General features: G+C 32.9%; 1 protein-coding gene across 2 annotated transcripts in view; it reads right to left on the bottom strand.

Annotated features, from left to right (window-relative positions):
- Positions 1-19,291, bottom strand: part of cntn3a.1 (contactin 3a, tandem duplicate 1) — a 327,610-nt gene that overhangs the window by 7,996 nt on the left and 300,323 nt on the right. For both annotated transcript variants that reach the window (XM_030139254.1, XM_030139253.1), the window contains exons 19-20: positions 10,956-11,071; positions 4,133-4,319 (exon numbers count right to left, since the gene is read on the bottom strand). In XM_030139254.1, the coding sequence (XP_029995114.1) occupies positions 4,133-4,319; positions 10,956-11,071 (303 nt within the window). The remainder of the gene's footprint in view (positions 1-4,132; positions 4,320-10,955; positions 11,072-19,291) is intronic.

Genomic DNA, 19,291 nt, shown 5'->3' on the forward strand with positions numbered 1-19,291 from the left:
TCCGTGACCAATTTTTTCATCAAATCTGTAAAACCTCAGTCATAGCCTCAGTATCATGACACCACAAATGTAAACAGGGGGCGTGCATGTAAAGATCTGCTTTTATGTCAAATATTTGAATATAGTTTTAATTTATTACAATTTTAATTTTATATACCTAATATCTGGAACCAATATTCACTTTTAAAGTCTTTGGAAAGGTTCATTTAGCATCTTTGTGTTATTTATGCACTAAATTATGTACATTTTTCAAATCGGATTTTAGATTTTTTGTGTGTTTTTTGTCCTTTTGGGTTGATATAGTCGGTTATATAAAAACAGAAATATAAAAAGGGCTTGCTAAATTAATCCATGGGCCAATAAATAATGCAATAAAAATAATTAAAAGGCATTTTCTATTAAGTTACCTGTAAAATGTGACAAAAACGGTTATTTTTACTTTAAAAAAAAAAAAAAGGTTAAAAAAAAAAAGTAAATGTAAAAAGGGCATGCATAAATGTAAAATAGAGATGCAGGAATAAATAGGCTTGGAGAAATAAATAGACAAAGAAAATGTAAGGGGGTAATATTAGGGAGGTAAATATGACTATGAATTTTAAAAAAATGCCAATAAATTAATTAAATGTCAGATAAAAATAAAATATAGAAATAAATAATTTTGGGGTCATAAAGAGATAAAGAAAATGTAAGTAGAAAACAACGCAAAAATAAATGCAGGGATAAAAATTAAAGAAGGAAAAATATAAATAAGGACAAAATAAAAAATACATTGTACGGAAAACTGGTTAAGTAAATAACTACACAAAATTAAATTAAAACAGTTAGACATGACAACACATTTGTCATATTTTACAGATAACTTCATAGAAAAGGCCGTTTTAAAAATTTTTTAACCATATATTGGCACGTGGATTCATTTATCAAGCCATTTGTATATTTCTGTATATATTTTTCAATATGGCAGGATTGGTCCTCCATACACGTGCTGCTATAAACAAGGGAAAGTGTAATCATGACTGACACAATCTCAATTACAACACAAACACAACACAAACTAACAATGTCTTCGCTCTGCGGTAACCAGCCAGGCGTCCTCATCAAATCGCCCAATGAAACGATAAAAGGCTGACATAATGAAACAAGCGCTACATGACCTTCCTCGGTTTCACATTATTACACTGATCAGTAGTTAGCGGCCGGCACTTGCCAAGAAATTCAACAATATGAAAACAAATGCAGATAAAATCACAATATAAAAATGGATACACGCTGAGTAGAATCTCAAACGCTATTTTAAAAAAAAGACTTTGTTGATGTTTTAAAAGCCAGAAAATGCATTGGAAGGATTTGTTAAGACTCAAGGGTAATCATAATGCATTTGGGGATAAACAAGGAACACAGAAGTAAATGTTTTAAAAGCATGAGGATGGTGTTATCCAATATTTGTCTTATAAAAATACATGTTAGTTTATCTGTTCATACAACACTTTATGTGGTTGGTTTGTGGCTTTCAGCTCATTTATACCAAACAAACATAGAGGATCATTCATTTAGAATTTGTTTTTCTTCCCCAAATAAGACTTTTGGCTCTCACAGTTAATTTATTTGTGGGATATTGTACAAAATGTTTAATGAACACAGTATCCGGTGCTGTCAGCTGCAAATATTTAGGATTAATTAGCTTCCTTTTTTTTTTTTTTAACAAAATCAGTATTATTTTCATTAGCCTCAGTCTGAACACAGTTTTGCGGCTAACCAGAAACCGCTAAAACAAACAAACAAAAATAATGCGGTGGGCTGAGGGTGGGAGATAACAGTGACGCGCTCAAACTCCATCTTCAGTTGCAAGACTGTTTAACACCTTTATTTCCATTTCACAACGCAGAAGCTCCGATCACTAACAGACGTCCGTGCTAAGATAATAAAGGTGAAGTAATACGGTGTAGCCTAGTGTAGTGCAGCGCAGCGGTCAACAGAAAATATCACTCCCGACGCTCACCCCACACCTTGTCCCGATCTGGATTTTTCTTGCTTCCGATCCGATTTTTTTTAATGATTAATTTTGCCAATACCATTACTTTTTACTATGAAATTTTGATTTAAATTTGGAGTCATTATTTATTGGTTATAATGCTATTATTTTTATATATGCTGTATTTAAAGGTGACTTTCGTGACCAATTTTTCATCAGATCTGTCAAACCTCAGTCATATCCTCAGTATCATGAATCTGTAAGTCTTTCTGTGATTACTCACCTGAATGTCTTGCATTATGGTGAACAGTTTCTTAGTGCCATCCACCATAAACAAACCATATGTTTACAAACAGAGCCGGGAGGGAACTCGGGCATCTTTGGAATTTTGTCGCAACGTGCATTGTGGGAAATTCTGGTTCGCTCTAAAGACACGACGCAGAAACGGCAGGATCTCCTTTCCCTCCTTCCCTATGCATATTCCTCCAGTCGTTTCCGCGTTTCAGCCGTTTCCGTGTCATGTTTCATCCATATAATATCATATGCTTGCGCTGCAGCTGTCAGGCGGCGGCATGAGCCTTCGCTTCCCACAATGCATGTCGCGACAAAAATCCAAAGATGCCCGAGTTACCTCCTCGCTCTGTTTGTAAACACATGGTTTGTTTATGGTGGATGGCACTAAGAAACTGTTCACCGTAATGCAAGAGATTCAGATGAGTAATCACAGAAAGACTGACAGATTCATGATACTGAGGATATGACTGAGGTTTGACAGATTTGATGAAAAACTGGTCACGAAAGTCTCTTGCACCTTTAACCCTCCAGTATCCCGTCCAGCAAGGCCCTTACTAAGCACCGAGTGTGCCTTTTTAGCACACTTGTGGAATAATGTCAAAAAATTTTTCATACAGTTTGTTTTTAATTCTTTACACTTTTTTCTATTTCATCAACTTGAGCTGTAAATAAAAATACCAAATACTCAATAATTGTCACATAATTTTTTAACCCTTTAAATGTCGTGTTTGTAATGTAAAAAAACCATTTTTTTGGATGCAAAAAACACAAAAAAATATTTTTTTTCAATATTCTACATAAAAAGTGGATCACACATTATTTGACTTTGCAGCCTGGCATATGTCAATGATTAACTTCAACACTAGTTAATTTGCATGATTATTTTTGGCGCTAGGTGAAATGTTCAAAAATACTAGCATCTGTCGCCAAGTGTGCCAAAAAGGCACACCTATAAATCAAACTATTAAATATTATATATTGATGCATTTTTCTGCTCTAATTTGATTATTTTTTGTAAATCAAGGTCAGCCCTAATCATACAGATCAAATGGAAGAAATAGTGCGTTTTAGGCACACTTGGGAGACAGATGCTAGTCTTGTAATTTTCTTTTATTTACAATGTACAAATTTTAGTTGGTGGCCAGAATTTTAAAGATCATACAAAAATGAACAACTTTTAAATTCTAACCTTATTTAAATTGTGAAAAATATGAAGTTTTTTAAAACGAAGTGCAAAGTGTGCCTAAAAAGTGCACCCGGATACAGGAGGGTTAATATATGCAATATTATTATTATTTTCGGTTTGTCCCTTAAATCACAAATACGATGATTTGTTTGTTTATTTACATGAGAAGTCATTCCAGAAACATGGCGACGGATGTCAATATCGTGTTGATTTATTAGATATATTCATTATTCTTATATATTATCCCTCTATCCCATACTAAATTAAAAAATGATTCGGTTTCCTGATGTCTCCATGTTTCTATTAAACCTCTTCTTCTTTGCTTGTTGTAACATCCGTCAACATCCGTTTTTTTTTTTTTTTTAATTCATGTGACTCTAGTTGCGGAAAAAGTAGTTTTGTGTGATATACCAATTGCCCTACGTCTGAAAAACCACGTCTTGCCAGCACAAAAACTTTTAATCCAAAAATTAGAGTTTTGGCGAAACTGTTGTTTTTCCATTAGATAATGTTTTATGCACAAGTTATATTCGCGCAATTTTTGGGTCAATGGAAAAGTGACTTGTGTTATTTTTGGGATTTATTAAACAGAATTAGATCATCTTCAGGCCTGATGGGAAGCTCCGACTCAAAAGGATGGATGAAAACCCCCTGTTGTGTTCGGTACACTGTGTCCTTACGTGGTTTCTTGGTCGTGACATTGACGATGCTACTCTGCGGTCCCACTCCGGCGCTGTTATAGGCCCTGAGGGATATGTAGTACGTACTGCTGCCGTCCAGATCCCTGATGAGGACGGAGGTTTTGTTCCCTACCGTCCGGATTACTCTGGCTGTGTCCTGCTTCTCTTTCTCACCCCAGTATCGCAACTGAAAGAACACACGAAAAATGGACAGATTATAGTTTGACAGCAGGGGTAAAGGTGCAGATATTTGTAGAAGATCCTCTAAACCAGGGGTGTCAAAGTCATTTTCTGTTCAGTGGGTCCAGTAAAGTAACAGAATAACAGCCTATAAATAATGGCAACTCCGTTAGTTTTTGGGTTTTAGTGTGAAAAAATAACATTAAATTATGAAAATATCTGCATTTACAATCGATCCAAACAAAAAAGATGTGACTAACCTGAAAACCCTGAAATTTCTTAAGAAAAAAATAGCGCAATTATAATAATATTATGCCTCAACTTATCATTTATACGTGTGCATTATGGATTGGATCTACAAAAGGCATAAAACCTTTAGTAACAGGCAGAATATTGTTAAAATTGCGCTTGATTTTCTTTAGACGTTTCAGGTTTTTCATATTTGTTCAGGTTTTTCACATTTTATTGTTGAAGAATAGTTTGTTGTAAATATTTTCATAGTTACCCCGCCCCCTGAAAAGGAGGGAAGGGGTATTGTTTTTGGTTCAGTTTTGTTTGTTTGTTAACACTTTAGCAGCAAAACCACTGGTTGAATTCATACCAAATTTGGTTTATAGATTGCCAGTGACCTAGAATAGATGTCATTACATTTTAGGAACAGTGGGTCAAAGTTAAAATTTTTAGGAATTTTTAAATTCTTTTTTTGTTTTTTTCCATTTACTTATAGTGGGTTAAATTTCAGATGTCTCTAGTAGCAAAGCTATAGGGTGAATTCATACCAAATTTGGTTTATAGAATGTGACTGACCCAGAACAGATGTCATTACATTTTGGGAACAGTAGGTCAAAGTCCAAATTTTTATGAATTTTTACTCCACCCCCCCACCCCCATGTACTAATAATGGGTGAAATTTCACATGTCTATAGCAGCAAAACTATTGGTTGAATTCATATTAAACTGACTTTATAAATTGCCAGTGACCCAGAATAGATCTGATTACATTTTGGGAAAAGTAGGTCAAAGTTACAATTTTTATGAATTTTTTAAAATCTTTTTTTTCCTCCATTTACTTATAATTGTTGAAATTTCAAATATCTGTAACAACTACTGGTTGAATTCATACCAAATTGACTTTATCGATTTCCAGTGACCCGGAATCAATCTCATTACATTTTGGGAACAGTAGGTCAAAGTTCAATTTTTTTATGAATGAGGGGTGGGCTTTGTTGTGCCTGGCACCACTTGTTTAATGTTATTTTTGCACTTAAAGAGAAACATTTGGAGTTGACATTATTTATTGATATAATTTAATGTTATTTTTGTTCATAAAAAACCAAGAAGAAAATTTGGAGTCATTATTTATAGGTTATTATGCTATTATTTTACTTGAGATATTGAGTTGAACGTGGCCCCTGACCTAAAACGAGCTCAACACCCTGGACTGTTAACATCTTCAGTGTAATTCATCCTGCAGGCTGCATTGGAACCTTTAGCGGGTCCGTTTTGGCCCACGGGCTGCATGTTTGACACCCCTGCTCTAAAGTCAGAAGTTTGTATAGATGGATGAAGGTAGCATAATAAGGTCTAAATAAAATCATACTGCACAAATATTCCACGTTATTAATGTGAAGTACTGTAATTTCATCATTATTTTCATTTGTTTTTGCCTCATTGGGATGAGATTTGCGTTGCCAGATCTTGTGAGAGTTCGTAGCCCAGGCTGACAAACAGACGGCTCAAACAAAGTCAATATGCAGCTCATAAAAAAATAAGGCTAATATTTATTTTGGGTGAAAGGATTATCAAAATCTGCCACTCAAATTCTTTTCTCCCATTGGATTGAATGAGACCAGATCTGCCTCTACAGTCACGGAAAAAATTATTAGACCACCCTTGTTTTCTTCAATTTCTTGTTCATTTTAATGCCTGGTACAACTAAAGGTACATTTGTTTGGACAAATATAATGATAACAACAAAAATAGCTCATTGTAGTTTAATTTCAGAGCTGAAATTTATCCGTTTTCCATGTTTTCTTAATAATAACCAAAATCACTTCAGTTCTTACATCAGTATCTATGGCATTGTACTGACAAAAACAGTGCTTTAAGGAATTCCATGTTTTCTTTTCTGTCTGTTTTAGTCACATGCTACACACAGGAGTTAGTACTGGATTGCATAACCGTTGTTTTTGATAACTTCTGATGGTCTAACAATTTTTTCCATGACTGTGGTCTCTTACAGGAACAGTGGAGAAACCATGTGACACTAAAACAGGAAATCCCCCTCCAGTGAACTGTGATGTTCTTAATAGCGGTAGAACCATTAATCAGGTTGGACGATTAAAACAGACTAAAACAACTGTATCAGCAGAATTTTGCTCAGATATGTGGACAAAACTGTTGGGACACATCACAGCTACAGCTTATAGGACGTCCAATCCCTCTGATTCGTTAAAAATCATCATTTTGAACCACAATTAACTGTCTGGTCTCTTCACTCAGGGTGAAAAATCAGCCCTTAAATTTAAAAGATATATTTATTACCCCCCCCCCCCCCCCCAAGGGGAGGAAAGAGGTATTGTTTTTGGTTCAGCTTGTTTGTTTGCTTGTTTGTTAGCACTCTAGCAGCAAAACTATTGGTTGAATTCAAACCAAACTGGCTTTATAGATTGCCAGTGACCCAGAATACATCTCATTAAATTTTGGGAACAGCAGGTCAAAGTTCAAATTTTTAATGAATTTTTGAAATCTTTTCTTTCCCCATTTACTTATAATGGTCAAAAGTTCAAATGTCTATAGCAGCAAAACTATTGGTTGACTTCATACCAAATTGGGTTTATATATTGCCAGTGAGCCAGAATAGACATTATTACATTTTAGGAAAAATACATTAAAGTTTCAATTTTTTCTAAATTTTTTAAGTCTTTTTTTTTTTTTTTTCCCATTTACTTATAATGGGTGAAATTTCAAATGTCTATAGCAGCATAACTATTGGTTGACTTCATACCAAATTGGGTTTATATATTGCCAGTGATCCAGAATAGACGTTACTACATTTTGGGAAAAATACATTAAAGTTTCAATTTTTGATGAATTTTTTAAATCTTTTCTTTCCCCATTTACTTATAATGGGCAAAAGTTCAAATGCCTGTAGCAGCAAAACTATTGGTTGAATTCAAACCAAATTGGGTTTATATATTGCCAGTGACCCAGAATAGACATTATTAGATTTTGGGAAAAATACATTACAGTTTCAATTTTTTCAAAATTTTTTAAGTCTTTTTTTTCCCCCCATTTACTTATAATGGGTGAAATTTCAAATGTCTATAGCAGCAAAACTATTGGTTGACTTCATACCAAATTGGATTTATATATTGCCAGTGATCCAGAATAGACGTTATTACATTTTGGGAAAAATACATTAAAATTTCAATTTTTTTATGAATTTTTTAAATCTTTTTTTTCCCCCCATTTACTTACAATGGACGAAATTTCAAATGTCTGTAGCAGCAAAACTATTGGTTGAATTCATACCAAACTGGGTTTATATATTGCCAGTGATCCAGAATAGATGTGATTACATTTTGGGGAAAGTAGGTCAAAGCTCAAATATTTTATGAATTTTTAATATCTTTTTTCTTCTCCCATTTACTTATAATGGGTGAAATTTCACGTCTGTAAAAACATCAATTTTGTTTCAATGTACTTCAAACTTGCCACATATATAGAGGCAGTTGATATGCTGACATTAGCACACGCATAAACATGATGACATCAGCTGAATCGATGCCAAAATAAGCTACAATATATGTGAGGGGCGGGGTTTGTTGTGCCTGGCACCACATGTTTGACATTTATTGTGATAATTATTGAAAAAAATGCCATGAACATTTTTTCAACCACAACAATTCAAGTGAATGGGAATGGGTGTGATGTGTCCCAATGTTTTAGTCTATAAAGTGTATATATCAGTCCACTAATCCACTATTAACCAATCAATAGGACCTGGCTCCTTTGGTAGAAGTCATATTTTTGGCCAAATTGTGTATCTGTGGAACTTTACTCTCCTTACACTGCTGTTTTATTTAATGCAGATATCACAATATGACCAAAAAATATGACTTCTGCAATTAATCTGAGAAGCCAATGTTATCCTGCTGAACCTGAGTTCCTGAACGTCACATCGTCCATGTCGTATTAGTTCCGCTGGTCTCAGATTATCATTAAACAGACGACCTTATATTTTCTAATGCCTTCTTTGACATCTTTTACATCTGTGACATGTGTTATCCTCTGGTTTACACAACTACGACTCATCTTTTCTATGAATTACCATCCAATCCCATATAGGATGTGTTCAATATTGAAGAGATAATCAATAATTCACATTAGATGCTAGGGGTGTAAGAAAATATCGGTTCTGCAATATATCACGATATTTCATTTCACAATACTGTATCGATATTCAAAAGTACTGTATCAATATTTTTAGGTATTTATTCAAATGCGGATATTGTGGAGGTTCAGTTTAGTTTTTGTTGTTTTTCTTTTTTGTTTACATTTTATTTATTATTATTTCACACTCTTTTATTAAATAATGTTAGTTCCTTTGTTAGGATTGCACTAAAATAATGTTATGGTGTTAGTTCTGAACTAATAGAAGATGAACGTTGGAACAGGGTCTTAAACTGTAATGTCCGTAAAACATAATTTCAGTTTTAACACAGGAAAATGTTGTGATATAACATTAGATCCTGTTGTAATAAAATAAAAATGTGTTTAGTATTTGTGTGGATTTCAGGTGTAATTCAATTCTTCAAGGAAATAATCATTTAAAAAAAAGAAACAAACAAAAAATTGCCTTTTTAACAATATCATGATATATTGTGATATATCGTATTGTGATCCTAGTATTGTGATTTGTATCATATCACCAGATTCTTGCCAATACACAGCCCTATTAGATGCTAGACGTTAGAGAAGTCACAAGCTTGTTTTGAAAACGCATTGGTTTGGAAAGTACAGATATTTATGGGAGTAAAAGTGCAGTAATTAAGTATTTATATGAAGTATTTATGCACTTTACTTTTACTGCAGTAATAAAGTATTTATACCTCATTATTAGGGCTGTGTATATGATTCAAATCACAAGGATCACGATACGATATATCATGATATATCACGATGCTGTTAAAAAGGCAATTTTTTATTGGTTTCGTTTCTTTTTTTAAAAGATTATTTTCTGGAAAAAATTTAATTACACCAGAAATATGCACAAATACTAAACACATTTTTATTTGATCAGAACAGGATCTAATGCTATATCACAAAATTTTCCTAAGTTAAAACTTAAATCGTATTTTACAGCCATTGTAGTTTAACCCTCCGGTATCCGGGTGCGCCTTTTAGGCACACTTTGCACTTCGTTTTAAAAAACTTCATATTATTTTTCGCAATTTAAATAAGGTTAAAATTCAAAAGTTGTTCATTTTTGCATGATTTTTAAAAATCTTGCCACCAACTAAAATTTGTACATTGTAAACAAAAGAAAATTACAAGACTAGCATCTGTCTCCCAAGTGTGCCTAAAACGCACTATTTCTTCCATTTGATCTGTATGATTAGGGCTGACCTTGATTTGCAAAAATAAAATCAAATTAGAGCAGAAAAATAAATCAATATATAATATTTAATAGTTTGATTTATAGGTGTGCATTTTACGCACACTTGGTGACAGAGGCTAGTATTTTTGAACATTTGACCTAGCACCAAAAATAATAATGCAAATTAACCGATGCTGGAGTTAATCATTGACATATGCCAGGCTGCAAAACTCAAATAATATGTGATCAATTTTTTATGTAGTATACTGAAAAAAATTAATTTTTTGTGTTTTTTTGCATCCAAAAAAAAAGGTTTGTTTACATTACAAACACGGCATTTAAAGGATTAAAAAATGTGACAATTATTGAGTATTTGGTATTTTTATTTACGGCTCAAGTTGATGAAATAGAAAAAAAGTGTAAAAGAATTAAAAACAAACTGCATGAATTTTTTTTAGACATTATTCCACAAGCGTGCCAAAAAGGCACACTTGGTGCTTAGTAAGGGCCTTGCTGGACGGGATACTGGAGGGTTAAGATCCTGCTCAAATGTTCATATTCTATTAGTTCAGAACTAACATTATAACACTTTTTTTGTGCAATCCCAATAAAGAAACTAACATTATTTAGTCAGAGTGTTAAATAATAATAAAGAAAATATCAATAAGAAAATATCTGCATTTCAATTAATACCTAAAAATATTGATACAGTATTTTTTAATATTGATACAGTATTGTGAAATGAAATATCGCGATATACTGCAGAACCGATATTTTCTTACACCCCTACTCTTTATATCCCACAACTATCCTCTATATTCCAACAGGTTTGGGCTTCAACACAGGAGGATGTTATTGTGTTTATACAGTGGTGTAGTTCATGAATGAGTTATGACTAAAAAGGCCAATCTGTTATTATGTGATGGAAAAAAAACCTAATATATATCATTTTTTTAACATTATTAAATATATAGAGTAATGCCACATGCTGTTGGCGGTGTGTAGTGCTGCTCCTATTGTGTGGGCATGTGTCGGTTTGACCTCGTAGCCCAGGATCCGTCGGCGGTTGTTACTCCAGGCCAGCGGCTTCCAGGTGACCTCCACCTCGGACGCCGATACACTCCTCGCCTTCAGCCTCCCCGGAGCTCTGCTGGGCTCTGAGAGGCACACAGGATAGTCAGAAAAGAGACGTGGATTTACAACGCCCACGCCCGCTGCTCCGCTGTTTTTTTAGCCCAGTTCAAGTCAGTTTATCCATATTACTGTGAGTGGGGAGTGAGAAATCTGACACCAGTTCTAGACAAACAAAAAAAAAAAAAATAATAAAAGGTTCTGACTGAAGTTTTGGACGCTGAAAAAGGACAACGTGCCGCAGAAGTCAAACATTCTTAAATAACCAAACTGTCGAACCTGGCTCGATTCATAGATAACAAGATAAAAGCCAAGACATGGAAAAATGACTTAAAAATAACATTAGAAAGCAACAAATCACTTTTTTTTTTTTTTAACTCTTTCAGTGCCACGGGCCGATCAGATCGGCTTTGGAGAACACGCCACATTTGTGTACAAACAAACCATCCACCCCCATTTCTTTCTCACATTTCGATGACGTTCTTTCTGTGTCCCCCTTTTGAGACCAAGCAGACGGGAATTTGAGGTCACGCGATCGAATAATATTTTTATATCTTTTTAATGTTTCTTATTCTCCGGTGTTTCATCAGAGGGAGCCCTCCATGCCGGGGGGCGGCTGTGGACTCCGGGGGCTGTGGCGGCACCTTCTCTCACTGGGGTCTGCTCCTTTCTGGTGGGTGGGGGTCCCAGTTGGCCCTCTCCCACTAGTTGGGATGCGGGGCTGTGTTGCTGGTGCCTGGTCGCCGGGGTCGGCGGCTGCCTCCTGGTGCGGATGGCTCCCTGAGACAGCGCCTCCTAAACTGATGTTTTACTTTTACTTGTACATTTTTGTTCTGGTCTACCCGTGCTCAGTCAGTCTTCTTAAGTATGTGTGAGCTTATGGGTTTGCATGTATATGTGTGTGTGTGTGTGTGTGTGAGTGGGTGAGTGGGTGGGTGTGGGTGGGGGGCGGTACTGATTTTTAAACTGATATGTAAAGCACTTTGTGCTACAGTTTTTAATGTATGAAAAGTGCTATGTAAATAAAGATTATTATTATTATTATTATGAATTATGCAAATTACGATCAATAATGAATCGGCTGCGTCCGGTGCGTTTTGGATCTAATCAGCAATCGGTCGGATGTTACCGAGCGGTTTCCTGCAGGATTCTTCAAATATTATAAAAACGACGCGAAATACTGAAAAACGGCCAAATTCTGTGGCACTTTTAAGGCGTATTAGCCCCTTAACTGTCTGGCACTTAAAGAGTTAAACCTTTATTGAAGCGACACCAAGTGACAAAGAAACTTATGTATGATAATTTAGAATATTTACATTTATATTAACCCTTTCATGCATACTGGTCACTACAGTGGACAGTTCTTCACCAGCTGTTCTCTTGTATATTCATGGGTTTTGTTGTTTTAGTTCCATATCAGCCAACACAGTGGACACTTATGCATATGTAACTTTGCTGTTCTTGATAAACCTGACCTGCAGTAGCATGTTTGAGTGTAAATCAATTGTTATTCGACTGTAATTATCATTTTTTCTTTAACAAAATGGGTTTTTTGTATATTATCTCCATGAAGTGAGTAAGAACTAGTATTAGAGTATGTTTAAATATGGGAAAACATCAGATTAGCAGCATTAAAAGTGTTTATATTTCATAGTTTTCACTGTATATCAGTAAATACATGTTTCTTTGCTTCAAAAATTAAATGCATCGTATCCATTTGAGTGGACATTGTTGCAGCTCCATGAAAAATAGGTTCATAAAAAGCTGTCAATTGCATTTTTTTTCACGCCTAAAGAGGAATAAAAACAGGGGAGAAAAATCATGATTAAGGTTCTCATAATTCATGCATGAAAGGGTTAAGTTGTAATAATGTGGGGAAAGGGGGTGGTGGTTAAGATATCCCCCTGAGACTCAGCAATGCATTTTTGTCCTCTGTAGTGGACAAGAGTTTCACAGCTTTACTTAAAAAAAACAAACAAACAAAAAAAAATGAATAGAACGTCATATTGAAAAAAATTAAAATGTATCTGAAAAAACTATTACATCATGCTGTTTCTGAATTATTCTTCGGCAATTATTTAATGTAAAATGGAAAAAAAATGTTTACTTACTGGGTCTCAGGAGGATATATGGCATGTAATATCCTCCTGAGATCCAGGAAAGTGAAAGTTTTAGCTTTTTTTTTTTTTTTTTTACATTCAACAATTGTCTTGATTGGAAACTGCATAATGCAACAGTTTTTTCAGATGCATTTTTCAAATTATTTTTTTTTATTTTTTAATGGAATGTCCTTTGCAATGAATAGTATTTTTTTAAGTAAAACTATGGAGCTTTTGTCCCCTGCAGAGGACAAGAATGTATCGCTGGGTCTCAGGAGGATATACAAAAGAAGCAAAATGTCTGACTGACCAGGTTGTATGAATCAATATCCTGACTTGTAAATGTTTTGTGTGTGTTGGCGTCTGTAACATGTATATGTGGTATGACTGTTGCGATGTGGGCTTCTCAAAAAAAAAAAAAAAAAAAGAAAAAATCAGGGATATGACCAAAGATAAAATGGAATAATTTTCAAAAAACTGTAAAACTATACATTCATTTCTATTAATGATTTTAAACGTATCATGGAGAATTCAGTGAAGGAGGAATGTCACTGTTTTTCTTATTTCCATTATGGCTGAATAGTTGTTATTGTGTTTTAATGTTCATTGTGTATCATGTATGTGTTTTATGTTGTTTGCCAGGTCTCCCTTGCATAAGAGATTTCTAACCTCAATGAGACTTCCTGGTTAAATAAAGGTAAAATAAATAAAATAAATAATCATTAGGTAACTGAAACTAAATGTAAAGAATCGAAAGGAAAGGGAGAGAGAGAGGGGAGGAAAAAAGGAGGAAAATGTGGGGTAATATAAATAAATAAATAAATAGAGCCAAATAAGATTAAAAGTACAGTTTATCTACATTTGATGCCATTGCCCCAGCTGCCTCACCTTGCCACCACAACGCTGTAGCCACTTTTTTTTTTTCCTTTTTTTTTTATGGTATATAAATAAACTCTTGGCCTATGTTGGGAAATGTTTGTAGGAAAAAAAAAAAAAGCAACAAATCACTGTTGGTTGCTTCTATGTAAATAATGTAAATATGTAAATACCATTAAAATTTAAAATTTTAAGAATGTTTAATTCTAATTCTCTATCTATATAAATACCAAATGTCTTATTTTCCTTTATATTCCACTCTCACTTGTGTTTTTTTTTTTTTTTTTTACCTGTCTTTCTCTTGCACTGGTGTGTTCCATGTGTACCATCAACCATACCTCTTAGAAATGTCATTACTTAAAAATAAAAGTCTTTTATACCCTCCTGACATTCTTATTTTGCGGTGTAAAGTCGTGGTTTTACATCTAGCGGACAGACAATGTGATGTAAAATTAAAATATTCTTAAATAACTAAATTATCTTGACTAAAATTTTGCCGACGGGGTGTGCAAATTTAACTTGGCTTGAATTTCTTACAACTAGAATAAAAATCTAAACATGGAAAATTTACTTAAAAATGACTGAAAACTAAAGTGGTGCTAATTATAAGCAATGAAACAGTTATTTAAGGATTATTATTATTGTTAAATTAAGAAGTAATACAATTATTCTCACTCTTAAAATAAGTAAAAGCTTGTTCAAATTATGCAAAACCACTATTATTAGTTTGTTATTGTGCAAATGTAGCTGCAGATTTACTAGTATGCCAAGCTTAGACATATTTTATTAGAATTAGATTATAATAAAATGAGGCTGATAAGAGTATTTTTCTCTCTTATAAACATAATTACTTAGAAATATATATTTTATACCCTCCTGATGTTCTTTTTTTGCAGTGTAAAGTAGTGGTTTTACATCTAGTGGATTGAAAATGTGCTGCAAAAATCTAATATTCCTAAATAACTAAATTATCTTGACTAAAACTTTGCCGAGGGGGTGTGGAAATTTAACTTTTTACAACTAGAATAAAAATCTAAACATGGAAAATTTACTTAAAAATGACTGAAAACTAAAGTGGTGCTAATTATAAGCAATGAAACAGTTATTTAAGGATTATTATTATTGTTAAATTAAGAAGTAATACAATTATTCTCACTCTTAAAATAAGTAAAAGCTTGTTCAAATCATGCAAAACCACTATTATTACCTTGTTATTGTGTAAATGTAGCTGCAGATTTATTAGTATGTCTAGCTCAGACATATTTTATTAGAATTAGATTATATTAAAATGTGGTTAAGGTTATTTTTCTCTCTTAGAAATGTCATGTCATTACTTGGAAATAAGTCTTTTATACCCTCCTGATGTTCTTATTTTGCAGTGTAAATTAGTGGTTTTACATCTAGTGGGCAGACAATGTGCTGCAAAAATCTAATATTATTAAATAACTAAATTATCTTGACTAAAATTTTGCCAAGGGGGTGTGGAAATTTAACTTGGCTAGAATTTCTTACAACTAGAATAAAAATCTCAACATGGAAAAATTACTTAAAAATGACTGAAAACTAAAGTGGTGCTAATTATAAGCAATGAAACAGTTATTTAAGGATTATTATTACTGTTAAAGTAAGAAGTAATACAATTATTCTCACTCTTAAAATAAGTAAAAGCTTGTTCAAATCATGCAAAACCACTATTATTACCTTGTTATTGTGTAAATGTAGCTGCAGATTTATTAGTATGTCTAGCTTAGACATATTTTATTAGAATTAGATTATATTAAAATGTGGATAAGGTTATTTTTCTCTCTTATAAACATAATTACTTAGAAATATATATTTTATACCCTCCTGACATTCTAATTTTGCAGTGTAAAGTAGTGGTTTTACATCTAGTGGATTGAAAATGTGCTGCAAAAATCAAATATTCCAAAATAACTAAATTATCTTGACTAAAACTTTGTCGAGGGGGTGTGGAAATTTAACTTTTTACAACTAGAATAAAATCTAACATGGAAAATTTACTTAAAAATGACTGAAAACTAAAGTGGTGCTAATTATAAGCAATGAAACGGCTATTTAAGGATTATTATTACTGTTAAAGTTGTAATTATTACTATTAAAGAAGTAATACAATTATTTTCACTCTTAAAATAAGTAAAAGCTTGTTCAAATTATGCAAAACCACTGTTTTAGTTTGTTATTGCATAAATCCAGCTCAACATTAACAGGAATATCTTACTAAAACAAAATTAGACTTCCTTTATAAGAACGAGAACACATTAAAACATGGTTAATGGTTATTTTTCTTTCTTAGAAAAAAAAAGCGAGTCATTACTTAGAAATAAAAGTCTTTTATACTGTCTTGACATTCGTTTTTGCAGTGTAAACTAGTGGTTTTACATCTAGTAGATACCCAAATTCTCATCTAAAGCAACAATTTTTACCGTCACATAAACTCGTTATATCTTTTTAATTCAGTTTCTTGTAAAAAACACACTGATCATTCATTAAAAACGATGAAGTGTTTGTGTTTTTGTCTGTTACTGTAGAAAACTGACACTAATTCGCTTAAAGGAACGTAATATTTCCTGCTGAAAACTCGACACAAGTAGTTGTTCACAAGAAGTTAAATCATCAAATGAACAATGTCTTTATTTTCAGTAACTTTTTAGGTTTTATACCTGTTTTTTTTTTTTTTTTTTTTTACCATAAACAAACATTGTTTCTGTTGTTGCAAAAGCTGCCACTGTAATTACTGTCCATCAAGTCAGTATCATTTAACAAGCATCGATGCCGTGAATATGCATTTTACCTTCCGTTAAATAACCTTTACAGATGGTCTTTACGTTGAGTCTGAACTGTAAGAGTCTCAGCTTTCCAGGACTTCGAGGATGATTCATTTGTTTTAACATGAGAAACGCTTCCTTCAGAGATAAACTCATCATAAGAATCTGTGATTAAACGAACCATTTTTGTTGTTGAATGCTGTTACATTTTCCTTTACTGCATATATTCAGTGTATTTCATGTTAAAGTGTGTCTCCTAGTGTCATAATCCATAATTAAGTTACTGAGGAGATTCAGGTGACTGTGGTTATTCAGCATTTGTTTCTTGTTTATTCTTTTAACTCAAACAAACCCAGCGCGACTTTGTGTCAGTTCCCAAATGACATTTTCTCTACAGGGTGGGGAAGCAAAATTTACAATGAACATTTAGTTGTTTTTTCTCAGCAGGCACTACGTCAATTGTTTTGAAACCAAACATATACTGATGTCATAATCATACCTAACACTATTATCCATACCTTTTCAGAAACTTTTGCCTATATGAGTAATCAGGAAAGCAAACGTCAAAGAGTGTGTGATTTGCTGAATGCACTCGTCACACCAAAGGAGATTTCAAAAATAGTTGGAGTGTCCATAAAGACTGTTTATAATGGAAAGAAGAGAATGACTATGAGCAAAACTATTACCAGAAAGTCTGGAAGATACGATTAAAGAAGAATGGGAGAAGTTGTCACCCCAATATTTGAGGAACACTTGCGCAAGTTTCAGGAAGCGTGTGAAGGCAGTTATTGAGAAAGAAGGAGGACACATAGAATAAAAACATTTTCTATTATGTCAGTTTTCTTGTGGCAAATAAATTCTCATGACTTTCAATAAACTAATTGGTCATACACTGTCTTTCAATCCCTGCCTCAAAATATTGTAAATTTTGCTTCCCCACGTTGTATATCTAACCTTTCTTAAGTGATTTTTTTTTTTTCTTCTTGGCTTTTGAAACCATGTGAGACGTTTGAATGTATTCATTTTATTCAGTTGTTTTATTTGGTACTGGTTTATTGTTCTTTTTAATTGTACAGCTTTTTACATTTTTAATCTATTCTTATATTTTATTCTTTTATTTAGGTTTTATTTATTCTTCTGTATTTTTTTTTTTTTTACTATTCTATGTCTTTTAGTCTATTATTTTTTTATATTATATTTTACATTTTATTATTTTTATTATTATTTTACTCTGTCTGTGGTTGTTTTAAAGTGCTTTACAAATACAGTTGGATGTATCACCATTTATTATAATATTATCCTCTGTATTTTGCATTTTTTTCTGTATAAAAAGTATATAAATGTGACTTTTTCCAGTAAAATCTATCATTAAGTGAACATAAATCAAGCATTTCTATCCGCTGTCATCGATCCAATTCCATGGGTTTTACTGGTGAATCAATGTTGTAGAAGATGACTGTGTTTCCATGGTAACTACGGAGCCTCTGAACGTCCAAATGGGTCATATCTGATGACCATGAAAAGATGACAAACTGTATTTTACACCAATTATTTACATGGATTAATATCATGAGTGGATCAACAGGTATTAAACAGTTTCGTTCAATAGACGTTTTTAGATGTTTGGGTCTTTATGGTTTAATGTAAAAAAAAATGTTACGTTCACATGTTACAATACGTCCAAGGAGAGTGCGTTTAAATGCGCAGTATTACTCTTCTATTATTCCAACTTTCTCATTTCATGCAATATTATCAATAGAACTGCACTTACTTCTCTGAAAACATGTCAGGTTGTTCATATTTGTTCAGGATATTCACTTTTTTTTTGTGAAAAGATAGTTTGTTAATGTAAATGAATATATGAATGAATATAATATAATGTTGGGGATAATTCAGTTGCTGTACTATGGACTGTTGTGGTACAATGCAAAAATTGGGGCAATAGTATAGGTTAATTGCTGTATAAAGTTAATTAAAAAGGTGTAAAAGGACTGAGGGGTAGGATTAAATAAGTTTATACTTCTTCCTACTCCTTTTCAACCATGCAAAATTCAGACTTGTATGTGCTTGAAGATAGATTCTGTCCATTTAAATGTTATTTTGTTTATGTCTTAACTTGCTTTGTTTTGTTTTATTTTCTTTGCATGTTCGGAAAAAAATAAATAAAATAAATATTTTCATGTAATTTTACTTTTTTTTTTACACTAAAACAAAGATAAAAATGTGGATTTGTCATTATTCATAGAGACTGATTAAGTCAGTACTGTCACTTTATTTCACTGACGCTGCTGCTAAATGCACCATCACTTTAACTGTGCTGTTGTTGCACACTGTGTAGTTTTGTACATATTAAGAATCTATTTTTTGCACATTTTTATGGTAGTTTTTTTTCTACCCTACTTATCTTTTATATATTCTATTTTATATTTTATTCTTTCATCTTTCTTTCTTATGCTCCAAAACGAGTCCTGGGTAACTATATTTC

This window comes from Sphaeramia orbicularis, chromosome 7, assembly GCF_902148855.1.
Source record: "Sphaeramia orbicularis chromosome 7, fSphaOr1.1, whole genome shotgun sequence".
Taxonomy (NCBI): domain Eukaryota; kingdom Metazoa; phylum Chordata; class Actinopteri; order Kurtiformes; family Apogonidae; genus Sphaeramia; species Sphaeramia orbicularis.